At 37.7% G+C, this 26,580-nt stretch overlaps 1 protein-coding gene across 16 annotated transcripts in view; it reads right to left on the bottom strand.

The window, feature by feature from the left end:
* Positions 1,021 to 26,580, bottom strand: part of FAM214A (family with sequence similarity 214 member A) — a 130,611-nt gene continuing 105,051 nt past the window's right edge. For 7 of the 16 annotated variants that reach the window (XM_021095179.1, XM_005659593.3, XM_021095188.1 and 4 more), the window contains 4 exons: positions 22,262 to 22,420; positions 6,238 to 6,306; positions 3,774 to 3,973; positions 1,025 to 2,030 (listed from right to left, as the gene is read on the bottom strand). In XM_021095179.1, the coding sequence (XP_020950838.1) occupies positions 1,877 to 2,030; positions 3,774 to 3,973; positions 6,238 to 6,306; positions 22,262 to 22,420 (582 nt within the window). In that variant the 3' untranslated portion in view covers positions 1,025 to 1,876. Of the gene's footprint in view, positions 2,031 to 3,773; positions 5,173 to 6,142; positions 6,307 to 22,261; positions 22,421 to 26,580 lie in introns of those variants that run through there. The other 9 variants (XR_002344857.1, XR_002344853.1, XR_001306192.2 and 6 more) reach the window with 6 other exon arrangements.

Here is a 26,580-nt window from a genome sequence, read left to right as displayed (position 1 = left end):
TTTTATATTTTTTAGTTTTTTTTTTTTTTTGACTTTTTTGTCTTTTTTGTCTTTTGTTGTTGTTGTTGTTGGGGTTGAATTGGAGCTGTAGCCACGGGCCTACGCCAGAGCCACAGCAACGCGGGATCCGAGCCGCGTCTGCAACCTACACCACAGCTTATGGCAACACTGGATCCTTAACCCACTGAGCGAGGCCAGGGATTGAACCCGCAACCTCATGGATCCTAGTCGGATTCGGATTCGTTAACCACTGCGCCACGACGGGAACTCCTATTTTTTAGTTTTATGGAGGATAAATAGCTCTTTAAGCTGATATTTTAAAATGAAATTTATAATAGGCTTCTTACTGATCATCCCACAGCCTACAGCCACATAGTCATGTCCAGTCCAGATTCTCGTGTATAGGCTTATTCATTAGCTGAGCCCCCACATAAAGACCTTCTTATCTCCCAAATTCCAGACTGCTCGGCTGCTTCTAAACTCACAGGTCTCTGGGTCTGGCCTACTTGAATGTACATATTTTCTAACCTCCATTCCCAGCTTTGTCTGTGAAAGTACTTGTGCCTTGTTATCTGATCTGCTTTTGCCTACTGTCCCTGTACAAAGATCTAAAACTACTCTTGGAGTTCCCTGGTGCCTCAGCAGGTTAAGGATCCAGTGCTGTCACTAGCTAATGTGGTGCAGGTTTGATCCTGCCCCTGTGGAACTTCTGCATGCCACAGGGGCAGCCAATAAAGTACAATACAATAAAATAACAAAACAAAACAAAACACTCTTCTTTCTGAGAGGGATAGGTGGAAGACTTTTGATGCACGCAAGTTCCCTTACTCGATGGTTTCCCCAGTTGCTAAATGCCTTCCATGTGACCTTGAATGAGAAAGGGATAAACTGGAACAAGGCTCAAGACATCTTCTCTTTCCTCTTGTCAGCTGTAAAGCCAGAACAGAAACTATCTGATGGGTACCAGATATTCACTCAATCACATATATATCTCATCTAAAAATAAAAGTCAAATACACATTTCTTTGTTTTTTTCATATATTTACAATATAAATACTAATTTGTTTTCAAATACATATTCTTTTAACAATTTGCAAAAATTATCTAGCATGAGACAGTAATTTAATGTAAAGCCTCTGTAGTAGTGACTAAGGAAAAAATAGAGCTGTTCTGGGGATAAGGGATTCTAGAAGGAATATGAATCGCATGATGATCTGAACTTGCAAAGGGAGTGTGAAGCAGCCTAGTCCGCACTGCACTGCCAATACAGCATGTGAAAGGATTACTGTGTGAGACAGCAACCTAGATGGGGTATTGTAAAAACTAAACCTGGGAGATATAAAAAGTACACATGCTTGCATAGTGCGTTAATCTTAAAGAAGCTCAACATTTCATTCTCATTTTCAATAACTTAAATGAATAGCACTTAAAACCCATCACACAAAATTAAAAGACTTGTGCATATATTTCCAATTTCAACATTAATGTCAAAAATACATAGTATGATTTTACACAGGATTTGTGCTACATTAGAACACTAGAGACAAACATCACTTGAGTATTAAGGAAAACATTAAATATTAAATAACTGAGAAATAAAACGTGTAAACACTAACCTAACTGGTGGGGTAGGGGCTTTGCTATTGCAACATGTCCAATGAAGTGGTTTCAACAGTACAAAAAGGATTCGGACATGAGTGTTTCCAGTCTGCTTGGAATATGTGGATCTCATTCCAGAAATCCTTTAATAAAAACTGGTCCAGGATAACAGGAAAGGATCTACTCTCCTGCTCATTAATTTGATACACTCCTTTCTAGGCTAATTTTTACTTTCAAATTTGGGTACTGAGCAAATACTTTAAATTGTCACGCCTTATTAACATCTTGGTGAAAACTGAGGGTTTGTTGGCGATTCAGTGTACGATTTGAGTTCATATGCAGCACCACTATCAACTTCCATTGACTTTCTAGAGAACAGGAGCCGTACATCTCTATGGAGGTAGATCTTTCCAGATTTAGAACTCTGGAACCTAAACAAAGAAACAACAAAAGAATCCATCATTTCAGAGAATTAGTGTTTAAATCAAACAAACCTAAGTAATTAAATACTGGAAGCAGAAAGAATTACTCTTGCTACAATATTAATAGTTCCTCTTTAAAGTCTTATAATTGCCAAAGCACATACTGCTATTTAAGGACCTCTCCCCCACTATTCCCTAAACATTCCATACTCCTTCCCCTCCTACAATGACAGAAGTGCTTCTTTCCGTAAGTCTGGGTTTCACATACAATCTCACCCTACACCCCTCGCACCACAGCACATGCACCTTTCTCTACAGCATTCAGTTTTAGTTTACATCAGTCAATTATACCACTTTTGGGCACCTTTTAGCTAAACAGAATGACCAAACTCACACAACTTGCTCTCCTACAATTTTGAGTACATTAGAATGATTTCCACACTTGGAAAGTTAGCACAGAAAATTATCAAATTTTGAGGACAAGCACAGGATGAGAGAGGATTTGTTATCATCAGTAGTGGCTAGCTAACTAAAGCCTAATCATCATTAAAAATTAAGCAGAAAATTAGCAGTGAAATGAAAACGGTTTTCAAAGCTGTATATGGAACTGTTTCTATCCTCTGCTAATATCTGCATAATAAGGGAGGGGTGGAAGCTTTATCATATACACTTATCTGGCAGATAGTCAAACATACCCTTTAGGGCTAATTTCTCTAGTTTTCCCCTTGTGTAGCAGAAACACTCTGGGCTTGTAGATTTTATTCCTAAATTTGCTGAAAAATCTGGTGGTCAGTTGTATATATTAAAGCCCACCTCTGACATGTTCACTCATTCTCTCTGAAGTTTTTCTTTCTTTCTTTCTTCTTTTTTTCATTTTTCTTTTTTGCTTTTTAGGGCCACAATGGCAGCATATGGAAGTTCCCAGGCTAGGGGTCCAATTGGAGCTGCAGCTGCCAACCTACACCACAGCTATAGCAATGGCAGGATCCAAGCTGCATCTGCAGCCTATGCCACAGCTTGTGGTAACGCCAGATCCTTAACCTACTGAGTGAGGGCAGGGATCTAACCCACACCCTCATGGATACCAGTCAGGTACTTAACCCACTGAGCCACAACAGGAACTCCAATCCTTTGTTTCTTATTACTTTTTTATCATGTGGCCACTAGAAAATACAGAACTACATATATGGCTCATATTACAATTTTACTGGACAACGCTAGTTTAGAAAACTGTGTTTCACCGCCCCAAGATACATCATCTGTTTTGCTATAAAATATTTCACATTACACAGCTATAAATGAAAACTCCCCTAACTCAACAAATAATACTGACTGCAAAAAGATATGCTATGTGTTTTCTGCATCTTGGCATTTCACAAACACTGTCCAAGGTAAGTAAATTCCAAGGAGCACTAGTTAGAGTGACAGGTTTTTTGTCTGTTTTTGTCTTTTGGAGCCAAACCCACAGCATATGGAGGTTCCCAGGCTAGAGGTATAATCTGAGCTACAGCTGCTGGCCTATGCCACCAAGGATCTGAGCCACGTCTGCAACCTACATCACAGCAATGCCAGATCCTTAACCCACTTAGCAAGGCCAGGGATCAAACCCGCACCCTCATGATGAATACTAGTTGGATTCGTTAACCACTGAGCCTCGATGGGAACTCCTAGAGTGACAGTTGTTAAAAACTAAACTAAAAATTTGAGTTTTCTTCTAAAGTAATATATTTTCACATTCATTTGAAACATTACCTCAGATGTATGAGGTAGCGTAATAACCGTTCTTCTGTATGCCGGATATTCTCGTTATTAACACTTCTCTTCATCTCTTGTTTAACAGGTACAGAAAAAGTTCTTTGTCGGAGGAATGTCTGATGATTGGCTGGCATATCTCGTAGGTCATATATCACAACAAACATCTTCACCACAGTCTTATTAGGATTAAATAAGGTCTGAAGAAACAATATAGAAATTATTCTTTAAAAACAGTGATTTGTTGATTTGACTCAAAATGATTGTGTCAGTAATAAAATAGGCTTTTTAATAATAATTTAATCCTAGTGGATATAATTCAGTTTGGGGGAATAAAGTTGATAAAATTTCAAAAGTTTATGAAATTATATTCAATATTTTTAAAAAGTTCCAATTTAATTTGTTATCCACAGTAATATAATATCCTGTAACAAATCAAAATCTTTAGTTACAAATCTCATATTAATAATTGAAAATATATAACTTTCAATCTTGTTCCTATTTTAAGAAATAGTTCTACTAGATTAAGCAAAATGTACCTTCATTGGATTAAAACATTCCAGTTCAATTATTTTAAACATTAACTTCATTAAAATATATCCAATGTAAAATACTCAAAATAGAATTTTAGTTTTCCTCACATTTTAACAGTGAATAAATAGAATTTTTTTTTTAAATAGAAGCTTGGTAAAATTAGACTTTGGTGTTTGGGGTACATTGGGTAATTATAAAATTTAAAATATGTTCTCAAAAAAGAGACATTTTCCTTTTTGGAAATTTTTCCAAGTTTAGAAAATAAAGTTCATTGTTATTAGCTACAAAGTAGGCTAAGTAATAAATACTTCATGTTCTCACAGTTGGATTCATTCCAAAAGCTGCAGTGACACTAGATTTTTTTTTTATTATCATCAGTATCATAACCAAAATTAAATTCAACTGATACTTGGCCATTAATAACTGAAGGAGTATTATTTTTTAAAGTACTAATTTTTAAACAAAATTCCAAGCTGGTGATTTGACTTTAACCAAATTACCAACACATCAATAGGTAACTTGGTGCCCATGCTTTCAGAAGCTCATCCGTGGCACTGGACATCACTCACTGAATCAAAATGAGAAATATATCAATATTATGATCCAACTTTTGAAATCTAGTGAGTCTTAAGATTAAGGCTAAAACATTTAACAACTACAACAATTAGCAAGAGAGGAGTTCAAGCCATGTTTATACATAATTAAACTTATATAAGGAATGAAAGACATACCCAAATTTCAGATTTAAAATAGCCAGTAGAGTTGGCAGTCTTCAAACAAGGGTAAATGTGCTGCCTCTGGGTTTATGCCTCATTATTATGACAAATGACAGCTAGCTTTCCAGTGACTCACACTTTCACAAGAGCTACATAGCCAGAGGCAAGAGATCAGAAGATGATCACTCTTTTAGTTTAAGAAATCCATTCAACATAAAATCTTACTCAAAATGCAGTGATTTTTCCTCAATAAAATTTATACATGTATTGCAATATATATATATATATACACATAAATATTGCTTAGTACTACATTTCATTCCTATGTGATATGAAATAAACAAATGTACAGACTCTTTGCTGTACTAGAACAATGGTGTTGAGAAGAAGTGCTCTCTTAAAGCACTTATCACACTGAAGCCAAAGGATGTAAAAAGGCTTGCTGAATTAGATCAGATCCTGAGTATGAGGCACTCAGTTACACTTAAAAAAAATTCTGCTTTATTGAGGTACTGTTGGCAAATATCAGCTAGACTCATTGCAAGGAGCCAACACTGTAACAGACTTCTGGGCTTACAGGATTATTGTGAGTCTGACTTGTAGATGAATTCAGTCACAAACTGGCCTTGATGTAAAATTACTCTTTTGAGAACCCTAGACCCAGGATGAAGAAAAATTATTGCTCTAGGCTAGTAAAGTTTACCTGAGCCAAAACTAGATCAACACCTAGACCAAAAGGAAAGGTACGTTTTTCACCCTGACATCTGTCAGACTGGACTTCTGCTTTGTGTAACCGTCTCATTAAGTCAATTTTGGAAATGATTACACTAGGGATAATTGCTTCCCAAGTTTTCCTGCCAAAGCAATACTAATATTTGGGGGTCTCCTTTTATAAAGGTCAATCTCAAGCTAGTTTATTAAATAGAAGGCATGAGTAATGCTAAATTATAATTATATTAAAAATAGTACTATTTAAGTTAACTGTTATATACTACTTTTCTAAAGCATTCACCTTGATTAGCTTTATTAATGTTTTCCTTTTATGGAGGTCCCCAAATGGTCATTCCTGAGGCAGAGCAGGTAAACTCCAAACAAAGCTGCAGCCCCACTGTTACTTACCAAAGTTGTTGCAGCAGCAGTAGCAGGAGAAAGGGCTAAGTTCTATATGTATGTGAGAGAATGATTATTGCAATTGTAGGCTATAAAACACATACCACTTGTATTGTTCCTGAAGGAGGTACTCGATAACCCCTTTTACCAAGGGACTCTAAAGTAATCACACCCTTGAAATAAAAGAAGACAAATTGAGTACAAACTGATGCATATATTCATACACACAGACACACTAATAATTAAAACAAGAATAATAAATCATATAATTACTAATATTTCGGAATTGTATTTGTATGGAAAAACATTCACATTGACTCTAATAGAGGCACACTCTACAAATATGAAATAGTGAGGATCCCACCAGTAAGAAAAAAATTCACTGTTCTTCCTGGAGATGTTGCAATAAACAATACATAACATCAATGACCATACTGGTTGAAATTTCTATTAAGATATAAGATACAAAAGTGAGGAGTTCCTTAAAACTAAAAAGGAAATAAAGGAGATGACAGGATTATTCTCTTCTATCATGTAGGAGGAAAGAAATGAAAAAACAAAATAATTTATTATCTTTGGACATATAAAAAGTCAAGAATGAAGAATGATCCTGATTAGGTCTTGCTTAAAAATGAGGTCAGTTTTTCAGTTAGTAAGTTGAGTTGTTATATACATGTATGGATTTCTGACTAGACAACATTATCAGCATCACCTGTGAACTCGTTGGAAAGGCAGAATTCAAATCAAATCTATACTTTAACAAGATCCCCTAGATGTACCTTAAAGTTTGAGAGGTACTATTGTATTATACAAAGTAGTTTTCTGAGAAAGATGTACTAATCATTCCTGAGATTGAATGTGTGAGCATGACCAAATGACTACAGATGGTGACTATGATACTTAATTCATAGATTAATTTTTTTTTTTCTGTCTTTTGAGGGCCGCACCCGTGGTATATGGAGGTTCCCAGGCTAGGGGTCTAATCAGAGCTGTTGCCGATGGCCTATGTCATGGCCACAGCAATGCCAGTTCTGAGCCATGTGTGCGACCTACACCACAGCTCACGGCAACGCCATATCCTTAACCCACTGAGCGAGGCCAGGGATTGAACCCACGACCTCATGGTTCCTAGTCAGATTCATTTCCACTGCCACACGACAGGAACTCTGTTAATTTATAGATTACTTTAAGAAACAAATGCTGATTCATTTGTTTTAACTGGGTGAATAGTTTTCTTTTGAGTAGTTAAAATAACTTGCAAGCTCTACAATTCTTTTTTTTTTTTTCTTTTTAGGGCCACACCCACAACATATGGAGGTTTCCAGGCTAGTGGTCGAATTGAAGCTACAGCTGCTGGCCTATACCACAGCCACAGCAACAGCAACATGGGATCCAAGCCGCGTCTACAAACTATACCACAGCTCATGGATCCTTAACTCACTGAGTGAGGCCAGGGATGGAACCAGCATCCTTGTGGATTCTAGTTGGATTCGCTTCCACTGTGCTATGAAAGAAACTCCCCAAGCTCTACAATTCTTAGTCTGTCATTTTATTCCTTACCTGACAAAACTGTCAACCTTATGTAAAATTCAATATAAAACAGGACTATCTCATCAGGTAACATCTCTGTTGGGTTTGAAAGACAGACCAGGGGTAAGGGATGGGATGAGGGGTAAAGAGTAGCAGAAAAAAAGGTAAAATAGAGGGCCAGACTCCAATACATGAATACCTAATCTCGAAGTGAGCAGCACTTGAAAATCAGATTATTAAATTAACATATTAATAATAGGAAATGTTCATGGAAACAGGCACTGAAAAGACATATGGGGTTCTTAACAAATTTGATTTATAACATGGCATTTAAAGCATAAAAACAGTGTATCAACAAACTGCATCCCTAATCAAAGTAGCAATGAACCTTTAACAATTTCTCTCTTACAATCTTCACTACATGAAAAAAATGCTATGGTATATAATGCTCCTTTTCTTCCTAGTTCCATAAAGAAAAAGCAAAATATATCTAAATAATAGCTACCTTTGAAAAAAATCTTATTGAACTATAGCTGATTTACAATGCTGCATTAGTTTCAGGTGTACAGCAAAGTGATTCAGAGATACATACACATATGTGTGTGTACACATACACACACACACTCACATATACACTCTTTTTCATATTCTTTTCCATTATGTTTATCACAGGATACTGAATATAGTTCCCTGTGTAACAGCTGCTTTTCTAATCACATTGCTATGGGCAATACATTATTGTTCTTCCTTGCCATCTTCCTTTAGATACATACAGGAAAACTGAAGAGGCAAAAATATACTAACAAGCCTATACTTATTTCCTTTAATACATAAAATTCTAATAGTTTTTAAAAAATGGCAAGAGTAACTAAATCAATTTATAAATAAAAAAATGTAGATTAAAAAAAAAAACTCAAAGTTTAAGGCAACACTTTATTTTTGTCATTTTAGGGCCACACCCATGGCATATGGAAGTTCCCAGGCTAGGGGTCCAACTGGAGCTGCAGCTGCCAACCTACACCACAGCCATAGCAACACCATATCTGAGCCACAACTGCAGCTCATGGCAATGCCAGATCCTTTAACCCACAGAGCGAGGCCAGTGATAAAACCTGCAACCTTATGGAAACTATCCAGATTCTTAACCTGCTGAGCCACAAAGGGAACTCCCAGGGCAACACTTCACAACAATAATTTCTAAGCAACATAAGACCAGTATTGGCAGTGTCAAGTTACAAAATTTTTTTTTTGTCTTTTATCTATTTAGGGCCACACCCACAGCATATGGGGATTCCCAGGCTAGGCGTCAAATCGGAGATGCAGCTGCTGGCCTACACCACAGCCACCGCAACATAGGATCTGAGTCCGTGTCTGCTACCTACACCACAGCTCATGGTAATGGCAGATCTTTAACCCACTGAGTCAGGCCAGGGATAGAACCCACAACCTCATGGTTCCTAGTTGGATTCAGTTCTGGTGTACTCCACAGGAACTCCCCCCAATTTTTTTTTCCTGTAAAAATATTAGTTCTAGTTTATTAAAACATCCCACTCCCTCTCGATCCCCCTTGGCAACCACAAGTCTGTTCTCCAAGTCCATGATTTTCTTTTCAGTGGAAAGGTTAATATGTGTCATATATAAGATTCCAGATAAAAGTGATATCATAATTGAAAACAAAACTGCTTACCTATCAAAGCAAATTATCCCGAAAACTGCTCACCTAACAATTCAAATTATCCCATTAATTTTTTTTAAATTACTCAATGAATTTTATTACATTTATAGTTGTACAATGATCATCACATATCAATTATACATCATTTCTATCCCAAACCCCCATTGCATCCCCTGACTCCCAACCTATAACTCATTTGGAAAACTTAAGTTTTTCAAAGTCTTTGAGTTAGTACCTATTCTGCAAAGAAGTTCATTTGTCCTTTTTTTAGATTCTACATGTAAGTGATAGCATATGATATTGGTGTCTCACTGTATGACTGACTTCACATAGCATAATAATTTCTAGGTCCATCCATGTTGCTGCAAATGCCTTTATTTCTTCCCTTTTAATGACTGAGTAATATTCCATTGTGTATGTGTACCACATCTTCTTTATCCACTTCTCTATCAATGGGCATTTAGGTTGTTTCCATGTCTTGGCTACTGTACACAATGCTGCAATGAACACTGGAGTACATGCATCTTTTTGAATCATGGTTTTCTCTGGATAAGTGCCCAGGAGTGGGATGGCTGGATCAAATGGTAATTCTATCTTTATTTTTCTGAGGAATGCTGTTTTCCACAGTGGTTGAACCAATTTACATTCCCACCAACAGTGTAATAGGGTTCCCTTTTCCCAACACCCTCTCCAGCACTTACTGCTTGTGGACGTTTTGATGATGGCCATTCTGGCCAGTGTAAAATGGTACCTCATAGTGGTTTTGATTTGCATTTCTCTAATAACGAGTGATACTGAACATCTTTTCGTGTGTTTTTTGGCCACTGGTATGTCTTCTTTGGAGAATGGTCTGTTTAGATCTTCTGCCCATTTATTGGTGAGGTTGTTTGTTTTTTTGGTATTGAGTTGCAGAAGGTGTTCATAAATTTTGGAGATTATTCCCTTGTTAGTCGTTTCATTTGCAAAGATTTTCTCCCATTGTGGGTTGTCTTTTTGGTTTGTTTAGAGTTTCCTTTGCTGTGCAGAAACTTTTAAGTTTGATTAGGTCACATTTGTTTATTTTTGTTTTTATTGTCATTACTTCGGGAAGTGGATCTGAGAAGATATTGCTGTAGTTAAGGTCAGAGAGTGTTTGACTATGTTTTCCTCTAAGAGTTTTATAGCATCTGGTCTTATATTTAGGTCTTTAATCCATTTTGAGTTTGTTTTTGTGTATGGTGTTAGGAAGTGTTCCAATTTCATTCTTTTTCATGTGACTGTCCAGCTTTTCTGGCACCACTTATTGAAGAGGCTGTCTTTTCTTTGTACATTCTTGCCTCTGTTGTCATAGATTAGTTGGCTGTAGGTGCGTGGGTTCAGTTCTGGGCTTTCTATCCTGTTCCACTGATCTATATTTTCTTTCTTTCTGCCAGTACCATATGGTTTTGATGACTATAGCTTTGTAGTATAGTCTGAAGCCAGGGAGCCTGATTCTTCCAGCTCCATTTTTCTTCCTCAGGATGGCTTTGGCTATTCTGGGTCTTTTATGCTTCCAAACAAACTTTAAAATATTTTGTTCGAGTTCTGTGAAAATGTCCTTGGTAATTTAACAGGGACTGCATGGAATCTGTAGATTGCCTTAGGTAGTATAGTCATTTTGGTAATATTGACTCTTCCAGTCCAAGAGCATGGCATGTCTTGCCATCTGTTTGTGTCATCTTTCTTTCATCAGCATCTTATAGTTTTCAGAGTATAGGACTTTTGTCTCTTTAGGTAGGTTTATTCCTAGGGATTTTATTCTTTTGGATGTGATGGTAAACGGGATTGTTTCCCTAATTTGTCTTTCTGCTCTTTGTTAGTATATAGAAATGCTGTCAATTTCTGTGCATTAATTTTGTATCCTGTGACTTGGCCGAATTCATGGATGAACTCTTTAACAGTTTTCTGGTAGTCTTTAGGATTCTCTAGGTAGAGTATCACATCATCTGCAAACAGTGATAGCTTTACTTCTTCCTTTCCAATTTGGATTCCTTTTATTTCTTTTTTTTTTGTCTTTTGTCTTTTTGTCTTTTGTTGTTGCTATCTCTTGGGCCGCTCCCGCGGCATATGGAGGTTCCCAGGCTAGGGGTTGAATCGGAGCTGTAGCCACCGGCCTACGCCAGAGCCACAGCAACGCAGGATCCGAGCCGCGTCTGCAACCTACACCACAGCTCACGGCAACGCCGGATCCTTAACCCACTGAGCAAGGGCAGGGACTGAACCCGCAACCTCATGGTTCCTAGTCGGATTCGTTAACCACTGCGCCACGACGGGAACTCCCCCTTTTATTTCTTTTACTTCTCTGAATGCTGTGGCTAGGACTTCCAAAACTATGTTGAATAGTGGTGGCAAGAGCAGACATCCTTGTCTTGTTCCTGATCTTAGTGGGAATTCTTTCAGCTTTTCACCACTGAGAATGATGTTAGCTGTGGGTTTGTCATAGATGGCCTTTATTATGTTGAGGTAGATTCCCTCTATGCCCACTTTCTGAAGAGTTTTTATCAGAAATGGGTGTTGGATTTTGTCAAAGGCTTTTTCTGCATCTATTGAGAGGATCATATGGTTTTTGTTCTTCAGTTTGTTAATGTGGTGTATCACATTGATTGATTTGTGGATATTGAAGAATCCTTGCATCCCTGGGATAAATCCCACTTGATCATGATGTACAATCCTTTTAATGTATTGTTGGATTCGGTTTGCTAGTATTTTGTTGAGGATTTCTGCATTGATGTTCATCAGTGAAATTGGACTATAGTTTTCTTTCTTTTTTGTGGAGTCTTTGTCTGGTTTTGGTATCAGGGCGATGGTGGCCTCACAGAATGAGTTTGGGAGTGTTCCTTCCTCTGCAATTTTTTGGAATAGTTTCAGAAGGATAGGTATTAGCTCTTCTCTAAATGTGTGATAGAATTTGCCTGTGAAGCCATCTGGTCCTGGACTTTGGTTTGTTGGAAGTTTTTAAATCACAGTTTCAATTTCAGTACTTGTGATTGGTCTGTTCATCTTTTCTATTTTGTCTTGGTTTAATCTCATAAGAGCGTACTTTTCTAATAATTTGTCAATTTCCTCTAGTTTTTTCCATTTTATTGGCATACAGTTGCATGTAGTAGTCTCTTATGATCCTTTGTATTTCTGAGATGTCCGTTGTTACTTCTCCTTTTTCATTTCTAATTTTATTGATTTGAGCCCTCTCTCTTTTTTTTCTTGATAAGTCTGGCTAAGGGTATATCAATTTTGTTGGTCTTTTCAAAGAACCAGTTTTTAGTTTCATTGATCTTTTCTATGGTTTTCTTCATTTGCATTTCATTTATTTCTGCTCTGACCTTCTTTTTTCTTTTTTCTTTTTAGGGCCACAACCAGGGCATATGGAGGTTCCCAGGATAGGGATCAAATTGGAGCTACAGCTGCTGGCCTACACCAGAGCCACAGCAACACTGGATCCGAGCCACGTCTGCAACCTACACCACAGCTCACGGCAACACCAGATCCTTATCCCACTGATCAAGGCCAGGGATCGAACCCACAACCTCATGGTTCCTAGTTGGATTCGTTTCCACTGTGCTACAACAGGAACTCCTCTGCTCTGATCTTTATTTCTTTCCTTCTGCTAACTTTGGTTCTTGTCTGTTCTTCACTTTCTAGATGCTTTACATGTAAAGTTAGGTTGTTTATTTGAGCTTTTTCATTTTTCCTGAGATATGCTTGTATTGCTATAAACTTCCCTCTTAGAACTGCTTTTGCTGCATCCCCTAGGTTTTTGAGTGTTGTATCTGTGTTGTTATTTGCCTCTAGGTATTTTTAAAATTCCTCTTGATTTCTTCAGTGATCCATTGGTTGTTTAGTAGCATATTGTTTTTCTCCATGTGTTTGTACTTTTTTGGCCCTTTTTTTCTTGTAGTTGATTTCTTTCTTTTTTTTTGTTTTTTGTTTTTTTGTCTTTTTGCCATTTCATGGGCCGCTCCCATGGCATGTGGAGGTTCCCAGGCTAGGGGTCGAATCGGAGCTGTAGCTGCCAGCCTACCCCAGAGCCACAGCAACACAGGATCCAAGCCGCGTCTGCAACCTATGCCACAGCTCAAGGCAACGCCGGATCGTTAACCCACTGAGCAAGGCCAGGGATCGAATCCGCAACCTCATGGTTCCTAGTCGGATTCGTTAACCACTGCGCCAAAATGGGAACTCCATCTTGTAGTATATTTCTAGTCTTATAGTATTGAGGTCGGAAAAGATGCTTGATATGATTTTAATCTTCTTAAAGTTACCAATGCTTGATTTGTGGCCCAGGATGTGATCTATCCTAGAGAATGTTCTATGTGCACTTGAGAAGAATGTGTATGTTGCTTTTGGATGGAATGTCCTATAAATATCTATTAAGTCCATCTGGTCTAGTGCATCATTTAGGGCCTATGTTTCCTTGTTAATTTTCTGTCTGGATGATCTGTCCACTGCTGTGAGTGGGGTGTTATTAAAGTTGATTTCTGTGTTATTGTCTATTTCTCCTTTTAAGGTTGTTAGCATTTGCCTTATATATTGGGATGACCCTATGTTGGGTGCATATATATTTACAATTGTTCTATCTTCTTCTTGGATTGATCTTTTGATAATTATGTAATGTCCTTACTTGTCTCTTAAAATATTCTTTATTTTGGGAGTTCCCATCGTGGCTCAGTGGTTAACGAATCCGACTAATAACCATGAGGTTGTGGTTCGATCCCTGGCCTTGCTCATTGGGTTAAGGATCCAGCATTGCTGTGAGCTGTGGTGTAGGTTGCAGACGCGGCTTGGATCCTGCGTTGCTGTGGCTCTGGTGTAGGCCAACAGCTATGGCTCCAATTTGACCCCTAGCGTGGGAACCTCCAATATGCCATGGGAGCAGCCCAAGAAATGGCAAAAAGACCAAAAAAAAAAATTATTTATTTTAAGGTCTATTTTGTGTGATATGTGTATTGCTTTTGATTCCTGTTTGTTTTGATTCTTGTTTCCTATTTTGATTCCTAATTTCTGTTTCTTTTGATTTCTGTTTGCATAGAATATTTTCTTCCATCCTCTCACTTTCGATTTGTGTGTGTCCCTAAAAGTGAAGCAGGTCTCTTGAAGACAGCATATACATGGATCTTGTTTTTTGTTTCCATTCAGCCAGTCTGTGTCTTTTGGTTGGGGTATTTAATCCATTTACATTTATGGTAATTATTGACATGTATGTTCTTATTGCCATTTTATTAACTGTTTTGGGTTTGGTTTTGTTGCTCTTTTTTCTTACCTTCTTCTCTTGTTCTCTCCTCTTCTGGTTTGATGACTATCTTTAGTGTTGTATTTCAGTTGATTTTTCTTATTTGTTTGTGTATCAGTCGCAGATTTTTAGTTTGCAGTTACTCTGAAGTTTTGATATAGGAGTCTATATATACGTATGAGATTGTTTTAAGTTGTTGGTCTCTTAATTGCAAGTGCATCTCCAGTGTCTTGCATTTGTACCCTCCTCTTCTCATGATTCCTGATTTTGGTGGCCTATTTGTGTGTGGATGATTTCCTACCTTTACTGTATATATACCTTTACTGGTGAGCCTTGTCATTTGTGGTATTCTTGTTTCCAGTTTCTGCCTTTTCTTTTCTGCCTAGAGAAGTTCTTTTAGTATTTGCTGTAGAGCTGGTTTAGTGTTGCTGAATTCTGTTAGCTTTTGCTTATCTGTGAAGCTTTTGATTTCTCCTTCAAATCTGATTGAGAGGCTTGCTGGGTGAAGGAATCTTGGTTGGAGGTTTTTTCCTTTCATCCTGTTAAGTATATCATGCCACTCCCTTCTGACCTGCAGAGTTTCTGCTGAAAATTTTGCTAATAACCTTATCGGGGTTCCCTTGTATATAATTTGTTTCTCTTCCCTAGCTGTTATCAATATTTTCTCTTTGTTTTTAATTTTGGTCAGTTTGATTAATACATGTCTCAGGATGTTCGTCCCTGGGTTTATTTTATATGGTACTCACTGTGCTTCCTGGATTTGAGTGAGTGGTTCCCTTCCCATGTTAGAGAAGTTTTCGGCTATTATCTCTTTGAATATTTTTTCTGTCCCCTTCTCTCTCTTTTCTCCTTCTGACACCCCTATAGTATGGATGTAGGTGCATTTAACACTGTCTCAGAGTTCTCTGAGACTGTCTTCTTTCTTTTCAATTTTTTTTCTCTTTTCTGTTTCGCATCCATGATTTCACTAGTCTGTCCTCCACCTCGCTCATTTGTTCTTCTGCCTCCTGTATTCTGCTATTGGTTGCTTCTTTTTTTTTTTTTTTTTTTTTGTCTTTTTTGTCTTTTTTTTTTTTTGTTGTTGTTATTGTTGCTATTTCTTGGGCCGCTCCCGCGGCATATGGAGGTTCCCAGGCTAGGGATTGAATGTGAGCTACAGCTGCTGGCCTATGCCAGAGCCACAGCAACGCGGGATCCGAGCCGCGTCTGCAACCTACACCACAGCTCACAGCAACACCGGATCGTTAACCCACTGAGCAAGGGCAGGGACCGAACCCGCAACCTCATGGTTCCTAGTCGGATTCGTTAACCACTGCGCCACGACGGGAACTCCTGCTATTGGTTGCTTCTAATGAAGTTTTTATTTCAGTTATTGTACTTTGCATCTCTGCTTGCTTGAGTTTTAAATCTTGTATTTCTTTGCTCAATGTTTGCTGTAAATTATCTATCTTTGCCTCCGGTTTATTTTCAGTGTCTTGCATCATCTTCAGCATCATTAGTTTGAAGTCTTTTTCCTGGAGGCTGATAATCTCTAGATAACTTAGCTGTATTTCTGTGGTTTTTCTTTCTCCCTTATCTAAGTTATAGTTCTCTGTCTTTTCATTTTTATAGGGTTTTGGTATGGTATCCTTTTTGCAGACAATATAGTTGCACCCTCTCTTACCTCTGGTGTCTGGCCCCCTTGTGGCTGAGGTTGGTAGGAAAGCTTGCTATAAGCTTCCTGATGGGAGGGACTGGTGCCTGGCCACTGGTAAGTGGGGCTGATTCCTATCCCTCTGGTGGGTGGGGCTTTGGGTCTGGGTGAGATTAGAGGTGGCTGTGTGCCTGGGGGTTCTTTAGGTAGCCTGTTTACTGATAGGTGGGGCTGTGATCCCATCAGGTTTATTGTTTGGCCTGGGGCTTCTCAGTGCTGATGGGTGGGGCCAGGTTTTCCCACAATGGCCACCTCTAGAGGAACATACACTGACAAGTATTCCCAAGACCTTTGCCTACAATGTCTTTCCCCCACAATGAGTCACAGTCACCCAGTGTTTTCCCAGGAGATCCTCCAAGAATTGCAGTCAGTTCCAATCCAAATTCCTATGGAAGGCCCCACTGGCCTTCAATGCCAGATGCTTCGGGGGCTCTTTCTCCCAATGGCAGATCCCCAGGCATGGGCACCCGATGTGGAGCTCAGGTCTCTCACTCCTATAGGTGAGTCCCTGTGACACAGTCACTTTTCAGTCTGTGGGCTGCCCACCCGGCAGGTATGGGGTTGGCTACATGGTGTAATTGCCCCTCCTACCTCTTGATGTGGCTTCCTCTATGTCTTCTGGAGCAGGATCTTTTTGAAAGTTTCCAGTCCATTTGGCTGAAGGCTGTTCAGCATTTGGTTGTAATTTTGTTTTTTTTATGAGAGAAGGTGAGCTCCCTCCAGTTCTTCTATTCTTGGCCATCTTAATTCCATCTCCAGATGACTGGTTTATTATGGACAGATATTAAAAGGATTTGAACCAAGAGCCAGATGAAAAGATACACAAGGCAAGGTCCTGAACAAAGGAACTTCTGTCAGGGTTTTGGAGTCTGGAACCCAGGACAGTGGCACATGGAGGCATTCTGCTTCACCCACCTGGAAGCTCTATAAAACCCTTTCCTTTGGAATTTTATGAAGGCTTCATGACACAGGTATAGTTGATTAAATCCTAGGCATTGGCAAGTCCTGAATTTTTTAATTAAAAAAATTTTTTGTTTTCAGCTATGTTTGTGGCATGTGGAAGTTCCTGGGCCAGTGACTGAACTCTCGCCAAAGCTCTAACCAGAGCCATAGCAATGACAATGCCGGATCCTTAACCCACTGAGCCACAAGGGAATGCTCAAGTTAGGAATTTTAAAAAGAGGTTGGGAATGTATTTAGAGTTTTATTAGTATTAATGAACTTATTGTTATTTTAATAATTTCATCATTTTAATTGGTTGGCATATTAATATTTCCACTGAGAAAGTTATTATATTTAACATAAAGAAAAACACATTTCCTTCTGGTATTTTAGGATGGAATAGGAGGATTAAGATGAACTAAATCTGGCCAAACTCTTATACAAAAACTTCTCAAATATGCATATAGCTAAGTAAAACTGAAGGAGGTATATCTTTTTTTTTTTGGCTGCACTTGTGACATGCCTAAGTTCTGGGGCCAGGGATTGAACCTCCACCATGGCTGTGATCCAAGCTACAGCAGCAACACCACCACCAGATTCTTTAACACATTGCACCACCAAGGGGATTCTGAAAGAGGTTCATCTTAATTTGATCAATTATACACAGGAGAAAATATACGGTGTTGTTAATATGATCATAATACAAGACATACCATGAATTTGCCACCAGCAAATTTGCTTTCGACCTTTTTGCCTGGTTCCACCATGCGACAGTTTCCAAACTGTGAAATGCCGTCATATTACATAACATTTGGACAACATTTTTACCTTTGACATCTGATTGGATAGAGCTATTATATGGCTTTGAGCTAATCTTATAGGAATTATTTAATGAAAAGCCCTGTACTATCTCTGTACCATAAAAACAGAATTCTCTGTGCTAAAATTTTACATTTGTGTGTCATTTGTAAAATTTGTTTTGAGAGATCCAAAGTTATTAGAATAACATATGGGAGTTTGGTGTGTCTCAGCTCCAGTGGTGTGTATTATCAAAATATCAAGTCCTTTCTTTTTATCCGGGGGGGGGGGTGTCACATGCCTATGGAAGTTCCCGGGCCAAGGATTGAACTCATGCCACAGCAGTGTCCTGGGCTGTTACAGTGACAATGCTGGATCCTTACCCCACTGCACCACAAGGGAACTCCATTCAGTCCTTTGAAAATAGACAAAACTACCAAAATATAAGTAAGATTCCCTAAAAAACAAGATTAATTTTATTAATTTACAGTAGGAAAGATATATGGTCTAAAATTTGTACTGGGTCATCTGCAAAGGGAATCCATTCCTAATGAGTAAAAATAAATTACATATTTTTTATGCATGGAAAATTTATTAAAGAATGTTAGAAAAAAGTAAGTAAGATAATCTTAAGGGGTTGATGACCTGATTTAAACTCCTCAGTTTTTATTCAAAATCTGTGACCATTTGTGTGTATGTTCTGGAGACAGAGTGGTAAATCCTTTATTTCTTAATCCTTCATTTTTTAGATTCACCGAACCTTAAGGATTAATGTTATTTGCTATTTTAAATCATAGTTCAAATTACCTCTTGTGGAGTTCCTATGTGGCTTAGCAGAAACAAATCTGACTAGCATCCATGAGGATTCAGGTTTGATCCCTGGCCTCACTCAGTGGGTTAAGGATCCAGCATTGCCATGAGCTGTGGTGTAGGCCAACAGCTACAGCTACTGATTCGACCCCTAGCCTGAGAAACTCCATATGCTGCGGGTATGGCCCTAAAAAGAAAAAAAAAAGAAAAAAAAAATTACCTCTTGCTCATGAATTTCATTCAAACATATTTTTTGAGCTGACTTTCAACCAATTCACTTTTATCTTATTTCTAACTTATCTTACTGGTCATCAGGGACTCTGGTATACCAATGACAGGTTACATTATTTTAGACCTTATCTTCCCATTCTCTGTGTCAACAGAATGTGTGAAACTGATGAGAATTCTTGATGTCCTAGTAAAGCAAAATGTGCATTTTCATAGCTATATTCTAATATTGTAAGCATTCTAGTATGATACACATTTTTTTCTGACAATGAGCTTATCTCAATGATATTTTCCATTTTATTAATTATCCAAAATATCAGTTATTTTTTTCAAAATTATTCTGAATCAAAAAGTCTACAAATAATAACTCACACAACAGGAAAAAAACAAACAACCCAATTGGAAAATGGGCAAAAGACTTAAATATACATTTCTCCAAAGAAGTACAAATGGCCAATAGGCACAAGAAAAAATGTTTACCATCATTAATTATTAGAGAAATGCAAATCAGAAGTATAATTAGGTATCGCCTCACATCAGTCAGAATGGCCATTATTAAAAAGTCTACAAATAAAAAATGCCAGAGAGGATGTGGAGGAAAGGAAACCCTCCTACACTGCTAGTGGGAATGTAACTTGGTGCAACAACAATGGAGAATAGTATGGATATTCCTTAAAAACTTAAATTTGGAACTGCCATATGATCTAGCAATCCCACCCACTCTGGGCAATATATGTGGAGAAAACCATAATCTGAAAAGATACATGCATCCCAGTGTTCACTGTAGCACCATTTCCAATAGCCAAGACATGGAAGCGACCTAAATGTCCATCAACAGAGGAATGGACGAAGAAGATGTGGTACATGTATACAATGGTTATAACCATAAAAAGGGAAATAACCCCATTTGGAGCAACATGGATGGACCTAGAAATTATCATACTAAGTGAAGTAAGTCAGATAAAGAAAGACAAATATCATATAATATCACTTATATGTGGGATCTAACTTTTTAAAATGATACAAAAGAACTTATTTATAAAACAGAAACAAACTCACAGATTTCAAAATCAAACTTATGGTTACCAAAGGGGAGACTGTGCGGCAAGAGAGAGGGATAAATTGGGAGGATAGGATTAAAACATACAAACTACTATATATAAAATAGATAACTAAAAGGGACCTACTGTATAGCACAGGGAGGTTTAGTCAATGTTCTGTAACAACCTATATGTAAAAAAAGAATGAATATACGTATATGTGTAACTGATTCACTTTGCTGTATATCTGAAACTAATACAATGCTGTACATCAACTATATTCCAGTAAAATTAAAAAAAAAAAAGAAAGAAAGAAACTAGGGCAAAGTAACTTGTAGTTTTACCATCCAGAGAAAAATGATGTTAACAATCTTGTACATTTTTTCTCTCTCTCTTCCTTATAAATTCATATATATAGCCATACCTATATCTGTACACATATTACCACAATATGTCATATTTAGGTATAATTTCAATAAGTAAAAATATTTGTTGCTTTGTTCCCTTGGCAATAAATATTTTTCTATATTCTGGAGGCACTAAAAATTTTTTACTGGAAAGCGGTAAATGAATGCCAAATGGTACATATGATAACTGGGCAGATTTATAAGAATTGAGTCTCTTTTTTATAATAACCATTGTTATTCATCTTATGATTATGACTCACAAATGTAAATATTATTGAGAAAACCGAATAAATGATTACACGCTACTATACTTTTGCTTTCAAAGTATGAAACACTGATGCTTGACTAAAATTTTCACTTTTTTTTCCTGTTTAGGGTCGCACCCATGGCATATGGAGGTTCCCAGGCTAGGGGATGAATCAGAGCTACAGCTGCCAGTCTACACCAAAGCCACAGCAATGTGGGATCTGAGCCGCATCTGCGACCTACACCACAGCTCATGGCAACACCGGATTCTTAACCCACTGAATGAGGCCAGGGATCAAACCCATATCCTCATGGATACTAGTTGGGTTCATTAACCACTGATCCATGACAGGAACTCCAAATTTTCACTCTTAGAATAAAGTAAGTCTAAATAACCTTCCTTGAACAAATTAGGCCAATAATGAGTGGTCTATATTTAGGTCCCTAAAAAACTATAACTACTCTGTTGTTTCTCAGTTACACAGAATTCATGCAGCACTGGTGGTATAGTGGTGAGCATAGCTGCCTTCCAATTATGTAGAATTCCCTTTTCATAGCTATTATAAATAACAACAATAACAAAAAAATGTTACTAATGCCCTTGAAAACCTAGACAGTAGGAAAGGGATATCAGAAAAGGATTGGGCAGGTGATAAGCTAGGAAATTCAAGTAGCAAGACCTGAGCTGTACATTTCTATGCTTACTGCAATTTGTATTTCTCAAAGTAAGAAGTAACATAAAAACCCAGATCTGACTCCATATCTGATGGCATCACTGCAAACTTCTTCCAACTTGCACTGCTAGCCCTTGACTTTCAGAAAAGGGCTGATGGTAATCATATACCAGAACTTGGTGTCATTTTTGCAGCTGTAGGCTTAATTTACCCTCAAATCCACTGAAATAAAAAGTGGAAAATGTAAAATTATAGGATCTTAAGGCTCAAAACTGTGCTGTTATTCCCCTTTGCTATTTTACTCTCTACTAAAACATTAGCATGGAGTCAGAAATAGTGAGTATTCTAAAGAAACCTAGGATTGGAAAAAGAATGGTCCAAAGATAAGCCAAACAGGAGAAAGGGGGTGAAAGGGCCTCACAGATGCCTTAGATCACCATATCTTTACTTGAACTCTACTGAGAGGACGACCACAGTGAAGGCAACACAGGTACACTAGAGTATATACTAAGCACTTGAGAACTGTGTCAACTCAGCAAGATATGGAATTACAGTGTCACTAACCAAACTTTTATCATTTTTTTAAATTACACAAAACAAGTAAATTCTCAAAATCTTCTTCAAATGAGATAGGGGACGTGTGTCATTACAGCTTTCTCAGAAAAAGTTGTGAGGTGATCTTTTGCTATTTTAGTCTCTTAATCAGCCTTCAATTCTCTTAGGAAATGCTTTGTGTTTTCAATCATTGCACCAGAGCAGTACTAAATCTCTTTAAAAGTGAAGGCATTTGTCATTTAGTTGGTTGATTTCAGCAGAAAAAGACAATTTAAAAATACTTGCCATATAAGGAGAGGGAGCATTATCATCAGAAACACTGTAGAATGACACTTCAACTGGAAGAGTCAAATGAGTGGGGCAGAAAACACCACTTGCCCCTACCTCGGCAGTAAAACCATCAACAATGCCGAGAGGATCTAAACGATAGTTCAAGACAGATTCCTGGAAGACAAAATAAAAGAATTTTTAAGAAATAAAATTTGAAAGAGAACATAATTCTTCCTATTTAAAGAAATATATTACTGTGCTTTCTGGACTAGAAAAGTGGTTGTGCCCTTGCCATGCTCTCACATTCTGAATGTTCATTTGACCTGAAATTAACCCCCTCCCACCTCAATCATCTATCACCCTAAAAAATTTGGCCTCCTCACTATAAACACTGACAGTAAACTATCCTTGAACTTCACCATTACTTAGGCCTAATTGCTTAATTTGTTTTTCTTTCTTTTTCTTCTTCTTCTTCTTCCTTTTTTTTTTTTTTAGGGCTGCACCTGTGGCAAATGGAAGTTCTCAGGCTAGGGATCAAATTGCAGCTACAGCCTTTGCCACAGCCACAGCAACATGGGATCCAAGCCATGTCTACAACCTACACCACAGGTCATGGCATGGTGGATCCTTAATCCACTGAGTAAGGCCAGGGATCAAACCTGAAACCTCTTGGATATTAGCTGGATTCATTAACCCCAAGCCACAACAGGAACTGCTAATTTGCCATTCTTATCTCTGTAAAGAAAAATATGCTTGACCAAAGCAATAATTTTCTTTCTTTTTTTTTTTTTTTTTTTTTTTTTTTTTGTCTTTTTGCTGTTTCTTGGGCCGCTCCCGCGGCATATGGAGGTTCCCAGGCTAGGGGTCCAATCGGAGCTGTAGTCTCCAGCCTTACGCCAGAGCCACAGCAACGTGGGATCCGAGCTGCGTCTGCAACCTACACCACAGCTCACAGCAACGCCGGATCGTTAACCCACTGAGCAAGGGCAGGGACCGAACCCGCAACCTCATGGTTCCTAGTCGGATTCGTTAACCACTGCGCCACGACGGGAACTCCTTATTTCTTACAGAGTATATTCCTGGTGCTAGCCACAGAGAAGCAGTTGAAAACTTGTTAACATGACATCTAAAGAAATTCCATCAAAAGAGAATGCCAAGTACTTACAAAACAGAGGGCCCCAAATAAGTTGAAACCAAACAGGCCCACACCAAGACATATTATAATAAAAATGGTAAAAGTTAAAGAGAAGATTCTAAAGGCAGCAAGAGAAAGGCAAAGTGTTAATTATAAGGGAATCCCAATGAGGCTATCAGCTGATTTCTCTAAAATAACACTATAGGCCAGAAGGGAGTCGGCAAGATATATTTAAACTGCTGAAAAGAAAAAATCTGCAACCTAGAATATTCTATCCAGCAAGAATATCATTTAAAATAGAAGGGGAAAGAAAGAATTTCTCCAACAAACAAAAGCTGAAAGAGTACAGCAATACAAAACCCATTCTAAAAGAAATACTGAAAGGGCTTCTCGAAGGTTAAAAAAAAAAAAAAAAAAAAAAAGGAAGAACTAGGATGGAGGAAATCACAGTTGGAAAGCAGTCATTTAAATAAGCCAGCATACAGATCCAAACATGAAGATGTTAATTAAAAAAAAAAAAAAAGACATCAAAATCACGCAATGTGGGTAAGGGAAATAAGAAAAAATAGATGCTTTTTTTTTATCTTAATGATGTGTTTGAGCCTATGTGAATATCAGGCTAAAGTAAGCAGATATAGGAAGGTATGAATATACTTAGAAAACAGGACAACCACAAATAAAAACTGAACATTACATTCACAAAAACTGAAAAGAAAAATACTCAAGTATAAAATAAGTGGAAACCATCCAACCAAAAAAAGAAAAGAGAAACATAAGTCAACTGGAAAACAAGGCTTAAAATGGCAATAAATAAATATCTATCAATAATCACCTTAAATGTCAATGGACTGAATGCTCCAATCCAAAGACAGAGTGGCAGATTGGATAAAAAAGCAAAAACCTTCAATCTGCTGCCTACAAGAAACTCACCTTAGATCAAAGGATACATATAGATTGAAAGTGAGGGGATGGGAAAAGATATTTCCTGCCAATGGACCAGACAGGAAAGCAGGAGTAGCAATACTCATATCAGACAAAAAAGATGTTAAAATGAAGGCCATAAAGAAAGACAAAGAAGGACACTATTTCATGGTTAAAGGATCCATTCAAGAAGAGGATATTACAAAAGTCAATATCTATGCCCCTAATATAGGAGCACCCAGATACCGGCAACAAATACTAACAGACATAAAAGGAGAAATTGATGGGAACACAATCATAGTAGGAGACTTATATACCCCACTGACATCAATGGACAGATCCTCTAGACAGAAAATTAATAAAGCAACAGAGATTCTAAAGGAAACAACAGAAAAGTTGGACTTAATCGACATTTTCAGGACATTACAACCAAAAAAATCAGAATACACATTCTTCTCAAGTGCACATGGAACATTCTCAAGAATTGATTACATATTGGGGCACAAAGCTAACCTCAACAAATTTAAGAGTATAGAAATTATCTCAAGTGGAGTTCCCATTGTGGCTCAGTGGTTAACAAATCTGACGAGGAACCACGAGGTTGCGGGTTCAATCCCTGGCCTTGCTCAGTGGGTTAAGGATCCGGTGTTGCTGGGAGCTGTGGTGTAGGTTACAGAAGTGGCTCGGATCCCATGTTGCTGTGGCTCTGGCGCAGGCCAGTGGCTACATCTCCGATTCGACCCCTAGCCTGGAAACCTCCATATGCTGCGGGAGCAGCCCAAGAAATGGCAAAAAGACAAAAAAACAAAAACAAAAAACAACAAAAAAAAAAAACAAAGAAATTATCTCTAGTATCTTCTATGACCACAATGGCATAAAACTAGAAATCAACCATAGGAAAAGAAATGAGAAAAAACCTACTACATGGAGACTAAACAACATGCTACTAAAAAACCAATGGGTCAATGAGGAAATCAAAAGGGAAATTTAAAAATACCTGGAGACAAATGATAATGAAGACACAAAGACTCAAAATCTATGGGATGCCGCAAAAACAGTGCTCAGAAGGAAGTTCACAGCAATACAGGCCTTTCTCGAAAAAGAAGAAAAATCTAAAATCAACAACTTAACCCACCACCTAAATGAATTAGAAAAAGAAAAACAAAAAAACCCTAAAGTCAGCAGAAGGAAGGAAATCATAAAGGTCAAAGAGGAAATCAATGAAATAGAAAGTCAAAAAAGAAGAGAAAAAAAACCATATGAGAATACTATAAACAACTATATGCCAATAAATTTGACAACCTAGAAGAAATGGACAACTAACTTTCTAGAGACTTACAGCCTGCCAAAACTGAATCAAGAACAAACAGATCAACTGAACAGACCAATCACTAGAAATGAAATTGAATATGTCATAAAAACATTCCCTATAAATAAAAGTCCAGGGCCAGACGGCTTCACAGTGAATTCTACCAAACATACAAAGAGGAACTTATACCCATCCTCCTTAAACTTTTCCAAAAGGTTGAAGGAGGAACACTCCCAAAAACATTCTATGATGCCACCATCACCCTAATTCCAAAACCAGACAAAGATACCACCAAAAAAGAAAACTATAGGCCAATATCTTTGATGAATATAGACACAAAAATTCTCAGCAAAATTTTAGCCATCTGAATCCAACAACATATCAAAAAGATCACACACCACAATCAGGTGGGATTCATCCCAGGTGCACAAGGATGGTTCAACATAAGCAAATCAATCAATGTCATACACCATTTAACAAAAGTAAAAAACCACATGATCATGTCAAAAGATGCAGAAAAAACATTTGACAAAGTCCAACATCGATTCATGATCAAAACACTTACCAAAGTGGGTATAGAAAGAACATTCCTTAACATAATTAAAGCCATTTATGACAAACTCACAGCAAATACAGTATTCAATAGAGAAAAGCTGAAAGGCTTCCCACTAAAATCTGGAACAAGACAGGGATGCCCACTCTCACCACTGTTATTCAACGTAGTATTGGAAGTCCTAGACACAGCAGACAAACAAAAGAAATAAAAGGCATCCAAGTAGGAAGAGGTAAAACTGTCACTGTATGCAGATGACATGATACTATATATAGAAAACCCTAAAGACTCAACCCCAAAATTACTTCATCTGATCAACAAATTCAGCAAAGTAGCAGGCTATAAGATTAACATTCAGAAATCAGTCACATTTCTGTATACTGACAATGAAATATTAGAAAACAAATAAAAAAATA

Source organism: Sus scrofa, chromosome 1 (assembly GCF_000003025.6).
Source record: "Sus scrofa isolate TJ Tabasco breed Duroc chromosome 1, Sscrofa11.1, whole genome shotgun sequence".
NCBI classification, from domain to species: Eukaryota; Metazoa; Chordata; class Mammalia; order Artiodactyla; family Suidae; genus Sus; species Sus scrofa.
The sequence above is the reverse complement of the archived record's forward strand: the minus strand, read 5'-3'. Positions and strand labels throughout refer to the sequence as shown.